General features: G+C 50.7%; 1 protein-coding gene across 2 annotated transcripts in view; it reads left to right on the plus strand.

Moving 5' to 3' along the window:
- The window catches only part of WDR62 (WD repeat domain 62), a 42,706-nt gene that overhangs the window by 20,289 nt on the left and 5,695 nt on the right, over window positions 1-16,722 (plus strand). For both annotated transcript variants that reach the window (XM_047709372.1, XM_047709373.1), the window contains exons 10-21: window positions 1,289-1,426; window positions 3,267-3,445; window positions 4,518-4,609; window positions 6,179-6,304; window positions 8,787-8,854; window positions 8,935-9,056; window positions 9,893-9,968; window positions 10,580-10,691; window positions 10,787-10,850; window positions 11,507-11,638; window positions 12,678-12,811; window positions 14,971-15,023. In XM_047709372.1, coding sequence (XP_047565328.1) covers window positions 1,289-1,426; window positions 3,267-3,445; window positions 4,518-4,609; window positions 6,179-6,304; window positions 8,787-8,854; window positions 8,935-9,056; window positions 9,893-9,968; window positions 10,580-10,691; window positions 10,787-10,850; window positions 11,507-11,638; window positions 12,678-12,811; window positions 14,971-15,023 — 1,296 coding nt within the window. The remainder of the gene's footprint in view (window positions 1-1,288; window positions 1,427-3,266; window positions 3,446-4,517; window positions 4,610-6,178; window positions 6,305-8,786; window positions 8,855-8,934; window positions 9,057-9,892; window positions 9,969-10,579; window positions 10,692-10,786; window positions 10,851-11,506; window positions 11,639-12,677; window positions 12,812-14,970; window positions 15,024-16,722) is intronic.

Genomic DNA, 16,722 nt, shown 5'->3' on the forward strand with positions numbered 1-16,722 from the left:
TTTGGTTTTGTTATCTGGTTGTTCATTTTTGTATGGGTTTGTTTGTTTGTTTTTAAGATTTCATTCGTTTAGGGGTGCCTGGGTGGCTCAGTGGGTTAAAGCCTCTGCCTTCGGCTCAGGTCGTGATCCCGGGGTCCTGGGATCAAGCCCCGTGTCAGGCTTTCTGCTAGGTGGGGAGCCTGCTTCCCTTTCTCTCTCTCTCTCTGGCTGCCTCTCTGCCTGCTTGTGATCTCTGTCTGTCAAATAAATCAATAAAATCTTTAAAAAAAAAAAGATTTTATTCATTTATTTTTTTTTAAGATTTTATTTATTTGACAGAGAGAAATCACAAGTAGGCAGAGAGGCAGGCAGAGAGAGAGGAGGAAGCAGGCTCCCCGCTGAGCAGAAAGCCCGATGTGGGGCTCAAACCCAGGACCTGGGATCATGACCTGAGCCGAAGGCAGCGGCTCAACCCACTGAGCCACCCAGGCGCCCCGATTTTATTCATTTAGAGAGAGAGCGAGCGAGCACACAGGTGTGTGCAAGCAGAGAGAGGAACAGAGAGAGAGAATCTTCAAGCAGACTCAGCGCTGAACGCAGAGCCCGAGGCAGGTCTTGACCCCACCATCCTGAGATCACGATCTAAGCCAAAGCCAAGAGTCGGATGCTTAACCAATTCAGCCACTCAGGCGCCTCTTTGTGGAGATTTTAGATTTTAGATTTTTAATCTATGCTGCAGCTATTATCATCTTCTCAGAATGCAGTATTCTGTATTTTGAAATCCCTTTATATGTTATCTCTTTGACTCTCTGAGATGCATTTTGTTTCTAGAAATAGTTCAGTTTATTCTTTTTGAGCTTTGCTTGGTTATTCTTTATAGCTTATGGTTGCCTACTTATACTTTTACTTTTGTCAAAGTTCTTCTATTGCTTTAAATGTATTAAACAGGGTTGTTTTATATTCTGTCTGATAATTCCAACGTCTGAAGCTGGACTATTGTTTCTGTTGCTTTTTGCTCAAGGTACCTTGTTTCCTTTGGTGCTTAGTGATTTTTGACTGAGCTGAAACATTTGCCTTGGAAATTTATGTTTGGGGATGTTTCACGACCTGGGCTGAAGATGGTGCATGGACAATGTATAGTAGCTTTTAGTGTCCTTTTTTCTTGTTTATTTTTAACATAGAAGCCATTGCATTATGCCTTTTTATCTGCAACATAATTTTTTTCACCAAAATGCAATAGAGTATCACAGGGCTGTCATTGAAATGGTTGTAATGAATTGCCCTTTGCCTTATTCTCTGGGAACTGTAGGTGTATCCCGAGTTTGAAGACCAGAGAGCTTGTCTGCCATCAGGATCTTTTCTTACTTGTTCCTCAGACAACACCATCCGCTTTTGGAACATGGATAGCAGCCCTGACTCTCACTGGCAGAAAAACATCTTCAGTAACGTGAGTGGCTTAATTGTGAACCATATTTTAGGAGGAACAGAGACCTACTTTAATATAGGATATAGGGGCACGAGAGAGTCTTGTGGACCTTGGTATTAAGCTCCAGTGGGGGCAGGAGCCACGAAGCACTCTGTGTCTTCCTCTTTCTTGTTTCTCTCTGAGGTAGCATGGTCTGTCTTCCCTGCTTCTCTCTGCCAGTCGGCTCCTGATCTCTGGGTGTGTCAGCAGAGCTATTCCAGGCAACCTGACATATTCAAAAGAAATTGTTCCCCAGGTCTTGAGTCAGAGCTCCCTGAAAGAGCACCTGATGGACCAAACCAGGGAGGGGCTTCCCTGGTCTGACGCACTGTGAGGTCTTGGGTGCGGGTGTGGGCGGGACCCAAAGGGAGCCACGATGAGAAGGTAGGGAGAAAACACTTTGCTGAAGAAATGGTTATTATTGCTAAGCCAGTGAGGGAGCTTCTCCAAAGAGTTAAGACGTGAATCATGCATTCATTTCATCTGCAGATGCTTAGTAAGATCTGCTAGGTGCTGTGCTGCCTGCTGGAGACACACCAATGCCCAAGACAGACCCTCCTCTTGCTCTTGCAGCTCCCACACTCCAGCAGGGAGAGGCAGACAGTGAACCGATAACCGTACAAATTATGATATAATTGTTTTAAAGATTTTATTTATTCATTTGGGGGATAGAGAGAGAGAGAGAGAAAGAACAGGCGGGGGCGGGGCAGAGGGAGAAACTGACTCTCTGCTGAGCAGGGAGCCCGACACAGAGCTCTATCCTGGGACCCTGGGTCCCCGGGATCATGACCTGAGCTGAAGGCAGATGCTTAACCGACTGAACCACCCAGGTGGCCCATAAATAATCATTTTTTAAAAAAAGATTTATGTATTTATTTGAGAAAGAGCGCGAGTGGGGAGAGGGGATGAGTGTGGAGCCCAGTGCAGGACAGACTCACAACCCTAAGATCATGACCTGAGCTGAAATCAAGAATTGGACTCTTAACCAACTGAGCCACCCTGGTACCCCTATGATAGAGTCATAAGCATGATAAGCACCATGAAAGAAAATTGCGAAGTGCTGGTAGGATATATAACAGTGTCGTCTGATTTTATCTGTGGTGTCAGGGGCAGCTTCCTAGAGGAAGAGAAAACTGAGCTGAGGTATGGAAGATTGGAATGAGTAAAGAGGGGAGGGGAGAGTGTCCTATGCCAAGGGAATAGCCTGTGCAAAGGCCCTGAGGTAGGAAGGAGTTCGGTGAGTTGGAAAACCTGAGCAGTCAGTGTGGTTGGAACAAAAAAGGCCCTTAATGCAGGGTGTGTATAGCAGGTGCCCCTTTACCCCCCATACCTCCCCAACCCCAGTACTACCATCTTCTCTTCCACACCTGTGATATATTTGGCTGCATACAATAGAAAACCCAAAATAAGAGGTGAAAGTTTGTTTTTTTTGACCCATAAAAATAGTCTGGAGGTAACCAGTCCAAGCTGTCTTGGCAGCTGCAGGAGGCCCTTAGAGACCCAAGAGCCTTCAGCTCTCCACTCTGCCCCTTTGGAGTAGCCCTTGTCCTTGCCCTCCGGTATGGCTGCTGGAGCTCCAGGTAACAGGACAAATGAAAAGGGAGCAGAAGGGTTCTTGCTTGTTTTACATCTCATTGACCAGAATTTATTCACAGAGCCTCTAGCTGCAGGGGAGGTTGGGAAACAGTTATTCTGAGTTGGGAAGGTTAAATGTGGAGTTCTGTTACTGATGAAGAACGGGAGGTGGGCCATTGGGAGACAGAATTACAGAGGTGCTTCAGACCTTCCGAGAGCACTGACCTCAGCCCTCTCCTTCCTGCAGACCCTGCTGAAGGTAGTATACATAGAGAATGACATCCAGCACCTGCAGGACATGTCCCACTTCCCCGACCGGGGGAGTGAGAACGGGACACCTGTGGACGTGAAGGCTGGCGTGCGAGTCATGCAGGTCAGTCCTGATGGCCAGCACTTGGCTTCAGGCGACCGAAGTGGAAATCTGAGGCAAGTGAGCCCGGGGGATGACGGGTGTATGCTTCCCAACTCAGGCTTTGGTCCTGAGGGTGAAGGGAAGGAGCCTTGGCCTCAGCACCTCTGCTTCCCCATTGGGAATGAGGGACTATGAATGGCAGTCTGGAAACCAGCCATCCCTGAGGCCCTAAGCTGAGAGGTATCTTTCAGAAGGCTGAAATAGGGTAGCTCCCAGCACCTCAGCAGCTGGGCTTGCGAATGGTGCCTGTGTGGTAGACAGGCAAGCTTGCGTTCTAGGGTAGGGTGATACTTTTGCCAGCCACGTAACTCCAGTGCTGAACAGTCAGAGAGGATGCCAGCTGGAGCATGGGGGGCCCTGGTGGCACCGGGAGGGGCCTGGGAGGATGGGACATTTGAGGACTCAGGCTGTTCACCCACACCACAGACTTTTTAAAAAGATGTTCCCAGACAAGTAGGTGCTGACAGAATGTGAGTGCTCTCATGGGGACCAGGCTTAAGTTGAGGAATGGCAGCTGTGACCACCTGGGTGCTGAGGCCAATGAAGAAGGGGGGGGGGGTCATGTGCTCCATCTTAAAGGGGCAGCCACCACGCAGGAAAGGCCAGTGGTTAAGCTAAGATTACACAGGAGGAGTGGAGAACCTGGGATGACTGTGTCTTATATCATCCTAGATGGCCTGTTGGTTGGTTGATTTCATTTGGAGAGAGCGTTTCAGGAAAGTTTAGATTTGAGAGTCTTTAAGAATGGGAAATTGGAATCAAGTATTCCTTACCATAGGTCCTATCCTTGAGCTTGATCTCTGACCCCTGGCCCTGCCCCCACTCAGAGGATTGTCCTAGACCTGGCGCATGGACCCGTAAGGGTGGGGTGCCCACTTAGGTGCCCCAGGCTTGGCACTGTTGCCTTTAAGATAGCAGGTTTCTAGACGAGAAGAATGGTTGGGCATCTCTAGACTAGTTGGCCAAGGCAGGGAGTTCCCCATGTTGTGGGGCTGGAGCTCTGACCTTTCCGAGCAGTGGCAGAGCACCTGGAGCTGAGGGGTGGGGACTCTGGGCAGGGTACAGTGGACAGTGTGTGTCTCCCAGGATCCACGAGCTGCACTTCATGGATGAGCTGGTCAAGGTGGAGGCCCATGATGCCGAGGTGCTGTGCCTGGAGTACTCCAAGCCCGAGACCGGTAAACCTCTACAGGGTGGCAAGGGGACGGAGGGGAGCAGCCCCCCTGGGAGGGTCACAGAGACGGCTAGTTGATGTCTGGTGGGTCTGGGGGTGAGAGTAAGCACCCGTGCCGCTGGGCCTGCGACCAGGGTAGCTGGGACTCCAGGATGCGAGACTCTGGCAGGCAGAACTGGGCTGGAGCTGCTTGCCCTGGTTCCCAGTATCCTGAACAGCACTCAGGTTAAAGAGGTGAATGTTGAATGAGAGACTGTATGGCTAGATCAACAGTTATAGATCACATTATATATCAAATAATATCAAACATATTATTTTGAAAAAGTTGGATGCCTATAGGAAAACTGCAAAAGAATTAAAATAAATACCCATGTTCTCTTCACCCAGATTCCTCAGGTTATTTTTCTTCTAAATTCTGTCTGACACGTGTGATTGTGTGCATGCCTTTATCTGCTTCCCCATCTCCATTTCTTTCTCCATGTTTGTGCACACATGTGTACAATATTCTCACATTAGTGAAATACTAGCATATACATTCCTTTTGCTGACTTGTTAGTAAGTTGAAGGCTTGACCTTTCACTCTTCAGTGGGTCTGTGAAGACATCCATTTATATGACCACATGCACCTATCAAATGTGGGCGTTTCACTCTATCCTCTACTGTCCTCTCTTTTGTGGTCCTTATTCCCATTTGCCGGCTGTCCCGGTATTATCCCGGATAGCACCTTTGTATCTCCCGTCTGGGTTCACACTTGGGTTTTCATAGCTCTTTTATCACCTTTTTTCGGGAACATTTCCACAGCCTTAATTTGTCTTTATGACTTTCTGTGGACTATAGACCAGTCATTTTGTAGAATTTCCTTCCATTTGAGTTTGTCTGTTTTCCTTATGATTTTTCATTCTGCTGATACATTTTTGACAGGAACAGAACTTAGGTGGAGTCATGTCCTGATCAGTTAGCAATCTTTCCCACGCTCTTTCTTCCTTCTTCATTTCTCTGCACCCTCTGTCCCACCAATTTCTCTTGAGGTCTCTCTTCACTCAATAGGTCCTTCCTGAGCTCCCCTCTGCCTCAGGTCATGTGTTCGCGCTCAGATGTGCCAGGCGACCAGGATAAGCACTGTCTGAGGGGGCGCTCTGGCAGAAGTGTGGCAGCGGGCTGTCAGTAGGACCGGGTCAAGACCTCTGTAGCCAGAGTGCAGAAAGGGAGGGAACGGTGTTCTGGGGAGACCGGGAAGTTGCCAGGGCTTCACATGGCATGCCCAAGAGTTGGACTTGGCAGGAAGTAGTGCTGGGCTCTGCGAGGACGTCTGCTGTGGGCACGGGTGACAGAGCATCCGTGGGTACCTCAAGACTCATCCCCCTGAACTGGTGGCAGCGGGTGTGAAATGCCAGGGTTTGGGGGGCTCTGGGGAAACACTACAGAGAGCTGAGGGCATGGCCCCTTTCTGGGTTTGGGGCAAGTTGGCTGCAGGTATAGATCCAGAGCCCCTTTCTTCAGGGCCGGTGCTGTCTGGGAGGCCAGGGCATCAAGCGGCTGCCTGGGAACCCAGGGATACCCTGTCCACTCACAGGGCTGACCTTGCTGGCCTCGGCCAGTCGGGACCGACTGATCCATGTGCTGAACGTGGAGAAGAACTACAACCTGGAGCAGACCCTGGACGACCACTCCTCCTCCATCACGGCCATCAAGTTTGCTGGTGAGCCCCTTCCTCCCTGCTTCCTCCACCTTGTTTGCTGCTCTCCTTTGGCTACAAGTAGCAGCAAAATGTCTTTAGTTTAAACAAAAAAGGGAAAAGGAAGCTCTGGATTCACACCCAGCTGGATTCAAAGGTTGCTTTTTTGTTTTGTTTTGTTTTGTTTTTTTCTCCTTATCAAGACTCTGTCAGCTGTGCCTTTCTGCAGTTGGGGGCACCTGGGTTATCACTGTACCGCTGGAAGGAGACTTCCCCTCTTTCTGTCAGTTTTGGCAGAAATCGGGCGCTGACTTCCCTTGTGCTGGCTTGAGGCACCTGCGCTTTTCAGAACAGTTTCCAGTGCCAGGGCTTTGGGGTGTTTTCTTGGGGCAGGTGTGACTCATGTGCCCCCCAGCCCACACCTGCCTCTGCCTCTGATCCAGGAGGACTGGAATTAGGTGAATGTTGTTGCCCCAAAGGAAATCAGGATGCCAATCCTGTGAGAGGACCACATGGACACTGGTGACCTTGGCAGGAAAAGAGGTGACCGTGAAAATTACTGGAAGCTAATTCTGTGCTGGCGAGGATCCTTGCACTGCAGTTAGCCCCTTCCTTACACTGCTCACAGCTAGAATCACACAGCCAAGAGGTGCAGGCTTAGGATCTTGCCTAAGGCTGTCCTGCAAAGCCCACACTCAATTAGGAGATCAAAAGGATTTCCTCTAGACTTGAAAGATTCAACATGGAGGTCCTTGGCTCTAATGGATTCCAAGAGGAGAGGAGGCCCGTCCTGTAGGGTTTAACTGATCAGAACCCAAGAGCATATTCAAAACTATATTCCAGAAGAATCTGTTCATGGAGAGAATATATCCATGTACTCACTCTAAGTTCTTGACTGTGAAGAATTTTTTTTACATGTAATCTTGTGACTGAGAAGGTATTAATAACCCTTGGTCCTCCCCACTTCCTGCCCTACCTCTCTGTAGCTAAAACAAGTCAACAATGGACAAAAGTTAACAGTGTTTGACGTGTCTTGTTGAAGATAGCCAGAACTTCTCAGACATCTTTAAAAACCTATTCCGTGGGATAGAGTTAGAATAAATCAGTAAGCCTAACAGTTTGGCCACCAGTGACCTCAGCTTTCATGAATGGATCTAAGAGCAGTGATGACAGTCCAAGGGGTAGCCCAGGAATTAGTCCTTAAGGCCACCTTCTGCAGGGTGTGGGTTTTCATCAGAGTCCCCAGCTAGTCTGACAAGACATAAGTCCTAGAACCAGCTCCTGAGTGCCCTGTTCCAGCTGGGCTTTTCTCAAAACATGGACAATTTTCATATAAACTGGGCTCCAGCCAGTTGAAACCTAACAGCAGCTACCTTGCTAAAGAAGGATTCAGTCTTTAACAGTTTTATCTGAAACATATCCAAACAAATGAATACAATATGTGTATTTACAGAATAATACAATGAACTTCCCGTCAAGGTTCATAATCAGTGAGTATGCACTAGAACAGACACACGTATTGTTTATAACCAGTGACTGTTCTGATCGCTGTGTTCTAACACTGCTAAGTGCTTGGGCTCCCCACCCCACAGAAACAGAACATTACCAGTAACTTGCAGGCCTCTCTGGGTCTCTCCCAGGTCACACTTGCTCGCCCACACAGGACTCACTCCCTTCCGGGGGCCAGTGACTCCTACCAGAGGGACAGCTTGCGTGTCAGACCTGCACCCGCTAGGATGTCCTGGCATGAAACAGCAGGTCTGTGGTGCCAGGGCGTTATAATTTATCTCGGTGTTTTACATCTGTTCTGTCCTCACATCCTCACCACGACTCTGAGGTATTTGTGCTGTTAGTATTCTAATCTATAAAGAAAGAAGAAAGGCAAGAATATGTAGAGTGCTCACCAGGAGGCAGCCACACTTCCACAGGCTTCACAAAACTCCATGGGATGGGAGCTATCATAGGCCCATTGTATAGACAGAAAACTGAGGCATGGAAAGAAAGCCAGGGCTCCGAGCACATCGTTTAGCCAGAAAAGACTCTCAGCCCCAAGTTCACACCTGTACAGTGGAACGGCCGGTGAGCAGTCAGGAGGGGAGACCCGTGTGGCATGGGCCCTGACCTGAGGTGCTCAGGATGGCCTGCACCTGCCAGTGGTCTGCCTGTCTCCACTTGCCCCCTGCTTTGATCCCACCTCCCCTCGGTTGCCCAAATCACCTTTCCAAATCCCAGATTGGACATGGTACCCCTTCTGTGTCCCTGGCCCGTTTCCCTATCTGCCCTTGCTCTGCAGAGGTCTGCCGAGCCACTGCTCTATCTGTCCCACCTCATACAGCTCACATCTTAGAATACCACCTGCACCCAGTGCCCACTCACCACCTCCAGGAATCCCTCCCTGACCCGCAGCAGAGTTCCCCAGCAGTGAGCTCCCTAGCTAGGATCCCTGCCCCCAGTCAGGCTCGGCAGTGGCCCAGTCTTGCCTAATGCACCCCTCCTCCTCCTCCAGGCAATAGGGACATCCAGATGATCAGCTGTGGGGCTGACAAGAGCATCTACTTTCGCAGTGCCCAGCAGGTAGAGTGGGTTGGCCTCCTTGGGGGCTGGGGTGGGCAGCTTGTCGGGGCATCCTCTGAAGGCCCCGCCTGCCCTGCCAGACCTCGGACGGACTACACTTTGTCCGCACCCACCATGTGGCAGAGAAGACCACCTTGTATGACATGGACATTGACATCACCCAAAAGTATGTGGCTGTGGCCTGCCAGGACCGCAATGTGAGGTAAGGAGCTGCCCTGGGCTCTGAGTCGGCCCGGACTGGTTTCTGAGCAGAGCCTGTGGTTGGGTCTGTTTTCTTCCCCCTGCTCATCCGGTCCCTGAGGAGCTAGGCGCTGTGGAGAGACCCAGCGGGTGTTCCTTAGGAGCTGGGCTCACCCAGGCCTAGCCTCCAGGTCAGCAAAGGGGTTCCTTCTGGGTCTCCAGAGTTCTGTGTGGGCTGACTCAGAGGTGCTGATGTGGTTCATCAGTTCATTCACTCCCCTACATTCCCTGAGCACCCAAGCTGGGACGGATGGTTCAGGAGACGCAGCAGCGAGCAGGGCAGCCGCGGGCCCTGCCTTCATGGAACTCCCAGTCCAAGTGAGGCAAGATGGATACCTCACTAGACGGTGACAGCAGGGAGCAGTCAGGGCTGGGAGAGCCCAGGGGACTTGAGGGATCCAGACACCTGATCCTACCTGGGGATCAAGCAGGTCTTGATGGAAGGAGCATCTGAATTGAGACTGGGAAGGATGTGGAGGAATGAGCTGGGGAGCGGAGAGCTTGTGCCAAGAGGTTCCCCATCTCTTGCATCTGCTCATTCAAATTGAGGGCCAGGCACCCGCCCTGCTTGCTCTGTAGCAGGGAAGACATTAGCTCAACGGACACTGACTCCGTGGGTACCCCAGTACATGACTTCAGCCTCAGATGGCATCTCATTCTTCAGGGATCAGACGGGGGCTGAGAGGGGGCAAGGGGCTTCCAGGGGCGAGGAAGACGGTCGGTAAGGCTGGAACCAGAACGCAAGAGGGGGCAGGTGGACAGGGCCATGTTGGCCACGTTGTGCCCCCACCTCCCCAGAGTCTACAATACCGTGAATGGGAAGCAGAAGAAGTGCTACAAGGGCTCACAGGGTGACGAAGGGTCCCTGCTCAAGGTGAGTAGCAGGGGCCCCAGGTGGAAAGCGCGCACATCCCCCATCCGCCTGCTGCCCTGACCGTGGTCTCCTGGGCACCTGACCAAAGGGTCACAAGTTGGCCAGCACCCACTCCGGCCTGGCTGACCAAGGTTGCTTGGGAGCTTGGGGAGGGATAACCCCGACTAGTTTACCTTTATTTACTGAGCCCTTTTCCAAACCGGGACATTTAAGTGGTTTCTGTTTTGAGTGGCCATGGTGTGGTGAGAACAACCCAAGAGGCCTGGGGGAACTTCTCAGAGCCCCTGGAGGAGGGGAGTTATGAGTTCAGGCGTCAAGGTCAGACTCTCGCAGCTGTCTCGGGCTATGACCTTGGGCAAGCATCGTCCTCTGAAGCCTGTTTAATCACCTGTAAAATGCAGATAGAAAGAACCTCCATCACAGGCTTTTCTCTGGGAGAAATCAGTCTGCACATGTACAGTGCTTGACCCAGGGCCTGGTTGGTCGTTTTTTCACCTGTGAAATGGAAGCAGGAGTTCCATCCTCACCAGGGAGGCTGTGAGGTTTGACCCGGCCTCGCCATAGGGAAGAAGCAGCCAGCCCCGCTGTCACAGGGATCCTCTTCTTCCCAGGTCCACGTGGACCCCTCAGGCACCTTCCTGGCCACCAGCTGCTCCGACAAAAGCATCTCGGTGATTGACTTTTACTCGGGCGAGTGCGTTGCCAAGATGTTTGGTCACTCAGGTGGGTGTGCCTCCCTACATGGGACACCTCCTCACGCGCCCCCACACAGCCTTCTGACTCAGAAGGGCAGCACAGCTTCTCTGCTCTGCTTTCAGAAATCGTTACTGGCATGAAGTTCACCTACGACTGTCGTCATTTGATCACAGTATCCGGAGACAGGTGGGAAAGCTCTGGAGGCTGCGCCTGGCTGGCCTCCCCGGGGAGTGGGCAAGACCATTACTGTGGGGCGTGCAGGGGCTCAGACAGCGGGAACACCACGCTCCTGGACTGCCCTGCCCATGCAGAGAGCTCTGCCGAGGGCTCCACCTTACAGCTCTCTCCTTTGATGGTGTGGACCTTGGTGTCACACCCAGCCCGGAGATCACACATCTGCCACTTATGTGGCATCTTGAGCAGGTTATTTCCTATCTCTGAGCCTCAGTTTGCTTGTCTGTAAAAGATGATCCCAGGGTCCTGGACAGTTACGCAGTGAGAATCAAATGAGGTGGCATATAAAGTCCTAAGCGTGTGGTTGGTGCCCAAAGAAGTCTCTCTTGTCGCTCCCTTTGGTTCAGTACAGTCCTTCCCCAGCCCCTTCCTTGAGCTTTGAGGACGTCAGAACAGGTCCTGGTTGGCTGGGAGGCTTTGAGCCCTGCCCAGGGTGTAGACCCCACGTGGCCTGGAACCCCTGCCCCCACCCCAAACGGAAGGCGGGTGTTTTCTGGGAGGGGTTAGGGAACGGGGTCTTGGCTGTGGTAACCCAGGGGGCTCCAGGGTCTGACAGCTTCCGTGTCTCCTGTTGCTCTCCCTTCCGCATCTCTCTCTGGCCTCTGCAGCTGCGTGTTCATCTGGCACCTGGGCCCAGAGATTACGAACTGCATGAAGCAGCACTTGCTAGAGATCGACCACCGGGAGCAGCAGCAGCAGCAGCAGCAAGTGAAGGACGGGAAGTGGAGCAGCCAGCCCAGGTCCTGGCAGTGACCTAGCCCTCCGCCATTTGTCTGTCTGCCAGAGAAGTGTCTTCCTGCCCTGGGCCCCCTGAGGAGTGACACCAAAGGCAGCCATGGCCAGGACGGCCCTAGGCCCTGCTTGTGTGCAGCCATGGCCTCGATGAGGAAACAGATTTTGAGTACAAGTTTTTGAAAGTATATGGGAGAAGGGTTTTGAAGTGGAAAAGCAAAATGGAGAGCCTGTGAGCACTGTGATGGGAGAAGGAGCTCCAGGGAACTGTGGGGACTGGGGGAGGCCCCCGACCCAGTGTGCAGTGAGAAGGGAAGGCTCTGGCAGAGGGTCCTTACTCTTCATCGTTTTTATGCTACAAGACCAGTTTTATTTGGAGTGGAGTCGTATTCTAATTTTTGGTTAGGGGTTTTAGTTTGGAGGTCTCACTCGAGTGGGGGATTTTGGGTCTTATCCTCTCTCTTGCCTCTGGAGCTGTCCTTGCCTTTCTCTGCCTTGAGGCTTTGCTGTTGCCTCCCCGCAGGGACCAGACCTAAGCATGAGCCTCCCGTCCTGCATAGTATTGAAGGTCTTGCCAATCTAGGTACCAAGGGCATGGGGAGCTCCTCTCGGCTTCTGGTTTTGAGGCTTCCACATTGCCCCAGGTGCCCTCCAGTGCCCACCTGTGTCAGGCGTGTTTTAGGGTCCTGTACTCCAAAAGAGATAAAACCTTATTGCTACCCCCCTCATACACACTTCCCAGAATGAAGTACACAGCTTAGTACTAAAGCCCCTACTGTCTGCTTTGCTTTCTGTCCTCTGGCTATTGCATTTAGAGAGTTTGTCTTATTCTTTAAGCGCAGTCTTTGTAATATCTAATTTATTATGGTGATATTTCCAGCAGAGCAGGTGTGGCAGGGAGATCTCCCAGCACCATCCTGACCAGAAGTCAGTAATATATGCATATGGAAGCTAGCACAGGGCCCAGCCCTAGACACCTCACTGACCCTCCAAACCACCACAACATTTACCTATTTCTCTCCTTGCCGTTCTCATTCCTGGCCTCAGGCAGGAGACCTATACATCTGCGCCCAGTGAGATTTGCTCCTTAAGCCCTGGAGAGCAGACAGAGGATGAGCTGGAAGAAGAGTGTGAACCAGAAGAGTTGCTGAAGACACCTTCCAAAGAGAGCTTGGACCCAGGTTGGGAAAGGGGTCCATCCGAAGGGGCCCTATTTGAACTCTTGGTATAGGGATCGTTGCTGGGTTTCGCCCACCACTTGGAAATGAAGCCCAATAACCGTAACAGTCAGGACTCCCTCAGTGTAATAGCAGTCAGAATCTCACTGGCTTCAGCGGTAAAGAGAATTTATTGGATCATACACCTGAAAATCGCCTTATTGGCTTCAGGCAATAGCTGGACCCCTGTCGTCAGGTGATGTTAAAGGAATTTATTTTTCTCCACCTTTTGGCACTGCTTTTCTCCATGTTGGCTTTACTCTCAGGTAGACTCTCCCTTTCCTGGTGGCAGAGTCCCCCCAGCAGCTCTAGGTGATAAAACTCTAGAGAAGAGAGCATCTTTTTCCCTGTAGCTCAAGCAAAAGCCTGGGGTCGTGACTCACGTTTCCAGTGTGAGTCATGGTGGCCATTTCTGAGCCTTTAGCTGTGATTGGCCAGGCCTGAGTCATTTGGTCATCCCTGAAGGGCCGCTGGAGCCACGTGACCAAAGAGGGTGGGCAGGGGTGCAGGGGATGTCCCCGGGGAAAAACAAGGTGCTATTAACCAGAAGACAACACATTCTGTTTGTTCAGGCAGAAAGGAGAACAGTAGCTCAATGACTTTGTAGCAGGCCAGGCTTTCTCTAAATTTCTGCCCTTCTGCATGTTGCCTTGGCTTAGGCCCTCATGGCTGCAAGATGGCTGTTGGTTGCATAGGACAGTCCCTCTTCCAACCTCCTTTGGAGAGGACACTTGCCCAGACGCTCCCCACAGGCTTCTCTCAGGTTCCATCGGCCATGGTTGCTCCAGCTAAGAGAGGCTGGGGGCTTTCAGTGTGGGGCAAGGTCCTCTGCCAACAGGGGCTGACTAGACCGTAGGCAACAGTAATGTAAGAATTCAGCCTTGGAAAAAAGTCAGAGTAAGCAAATTTTCTTTGTTGCCACCCTCACACCCAATTCCATGTTCTCTCCAAGGTGGCTGCTTCTGTCAGTTTCTTATGAGTCCTTCTAGGCCTTTTCCGGAACGTTAATATGCATATGGACACAGCCATTAGAACATGTCATATTTATGTACATAAACTGTATTCTACTATAGACATCAGTAGCTTTTTCCTCTCAGAAGTATCTTTTCAGGGTGCCTGGGTCGCTCAGTCAGTCTGACTCTTGGTTTCGGCTTAGGTCATGATCTCAGGGTCGTGAGATCGAGCCCTGCGTTGGGCTCTATGCTTAGTGTGGAGTCTGCCTGTGATTCCTTCCCTCTTCCTTCCCCTCCCCTTCTGCTCCTCATGCTTGTGCACACACTCTCTCTCTCTCTCTCTCAAATACGTAAATCTTTTTTGAAAAAGAGAAGAAATATCAACCTCTGTCAAATGAATAAACTCTTTAAAAAATAAAACAGGAAAAAAAAAAGGAAACAGGAAGAAATATTCACCTATTGATGGATACAAAAGAGAGGACTCCCTCTTTTTTTTTTTAAGGATTTTATTTATTTAGAGAGAGGATGAGTGCGAGTGGTGGGGACGCAGAGGGAGAGGGAGAGAGTCTCAAGCAGACACCACGCTGAGCGGGGAATCCGGTGCAGGACTGGATCTCAGCACCCTGAGATCATGACCGGAGCCTGAGCCAAAATTGAGTCAGATGCTCAACCAACTGAGCCACCTAGGTGCCCCACATGCCTCCCTCTTTTAAGCAGCATAGTAGGATATTTTAAGGTATTTGCCTCTGGAAGGACATTTAGGGTTTTCTAACTGTGCACCTTTGTGATAAGGCCGTGCTGACCACTCCTAGGCCTCTCCAGGCCCATGTGAGAGTTTCTCCAGGACGGACGTGAGGGCTGGCGTTTAGTACACTTTTTATTTCAGAAGAGACCCCCAGGGTCCCTACATCATGTTACTGCCCCACCTAGCAGTCAGCTTAAGCCCTCCGCTCTCCCACGCTTTTGCCAACACTTGATAATATAAAGCATTTTAATTTTGGTCCATTGTGTAAATTTGCATTTTCCTGACAATTAGTAAGGTTGAACATCTTTTGGTCTTTCTGTCTGTTCCTTGTATTGTCTCTTTGGAGAATTGCCGATTTATGTACGTTGCCCGTTTGTCTGTTGGGTTGTTTATTCTCTCTTCATGGATTCCGTGTGTCTCTCCAGATCCTCGGTGTCTGCTGACCAACGGCAAACTACCCCTCTGGGCAAAGCGGCTGGTGAGTCTGCCCGGAGACTGGGGCATCTATAGCTGGCAAAGTAGGGGTGCTCTCCTTCATGCTCTTCTTTCTTCTGGAAGCCTGTTTCCCTCCCTGCATCTCTCCTTCCCCTGGAGAACCCCATCATCCTTCCAGTCTCCGCCTAGACAGTCCTTCATTCGTGTAACACACAGAGAGAACACCTCCCCTGGGCCAGCCTTGTTCTGAGCATTCCTTATGGCAGGGAGCGAGGCAGACCTTCACAGGCTCATTTTCTAGTATGGGACATGGACAGTATCCACATCAGTGAGTTGTATAGTATTTTGGGAGCTGATAAGTGCTGTGGAGGAAAAAAATTGAGAAGGAAAATAACAAGTATTGGGGAAAGGGGACAACAATTTTAGGATAAACAGAAAAAGCCTCACTGGGAAGGTGATATTTGAACAGAGTTGAAGCAAGGGAGAAGTGCAGTTCATGGGAAGGAATGTTCCTGGAAAAGAGCAGTATGCAAGACAGAGACCGTGAGGCAAGATTGTGCCTTTTAGCATGTTCAAAGAGGTACAGGGAGGCCCAGCTGCCTGGGTTGAGGGTGAATGAGGGACAGGGTTGGGGAGAGAGGGGACGGGGGCCACTCTGTGGGCTGTGGTGCGTTCCCTAAACACTCCTTGTTGTCCACCCCACTTATTTTTGCCCATGGCACCGAGTGAGATGGAGGTAAGGGAGGGCTCTGAGCTGAGGAAGGTCATGGTGTGGCATCAAGTGTGAACATGAGGGGCAAGCGGGGGGCCTGGGAGGAGACTGTTGGGATCATGCAGGCAAGAGAGGTGGGAGACTGGATAGATTTTGAAGGTGAAACCAAATGACTGGATGTGAGAGAAAGAAGATGATGTTAGGATTGAATGATTGATTGTTACTTAGCGGAGGGGCAGGCTAGGAGCCAGTGGGTTAGAAGCTGGCGCAGAATTCTCCACCCAAGGTTGGATGATTTATTTCAGTAGCAGTGTCAGTCCTCAGATCAGACCCTGTCAGCTCCTCAGGGAAATCCTCCCTGCCATCCCCTCCCCTGCAGACCAGATCTCTCAAGACCCCAAGCTTCCCCTTACCCGTGAATGCTACAGGTGGGATTCCCTTCAAGAAACACACACAGCACCTTACTCTGTAGGCTCTCTTCCAAGTAGTTTATATGTATTATCTCATTTAATCCCCAGTAAGATGTAGGAGCTTTTCATATCCCTATTTCACACATGGAGAAGCTGAGGCACAGAGAAGTTAAGTAACTCGTCCGGAGTCACACAGCTAGGGATTCAAAGACATGGGCTGCTCCAGAGCCGAGATCTTAAGCACACACCCTCCACTGTCTCTCAAGCCATAGTCTTATGTGGAGGCAACACTGGGCAGGACCAGGGTTGGAGAAGTGGCCATATCTTGGATGTGTTTGGATGGCAGAGGTGAGGGAATTTGCTGAAGAAATGCAATGTGGAGTCTGAGGGACAGTATAAGAATGAAGGACAACCTCAAGGTGCTGGGGCCTGAGCAACAGGTGAGAATAAGGCTTTAGGAGGAGCTGATCTGTGGGGATCAGGAGTTACTTTCAATATGTTCGCTTTGAAATACCACTAAGGATCCGTATAGTGTAGAGTAGTTGCACATGCATGTCTGGAATTTAACAGATTCAGGCTGGAGATGTTTCTCTGGAGGCTGTTGCTGAGTAGTGATTAAA

This window comes from Lutra lutra, chromosome 17 (genome assembly GCF_902655055.1).
Source record: "Lutra lutra chromosome 17, mLutLut1.2, whole genome shotgun sequence".
NCBI classification, from domain to species: domain Eukaryota; kingdom Metazoa; phylum Chordata; class Mammalia; order Carnivora; family Mustelidae; genus Lutra; species Lutra lutra.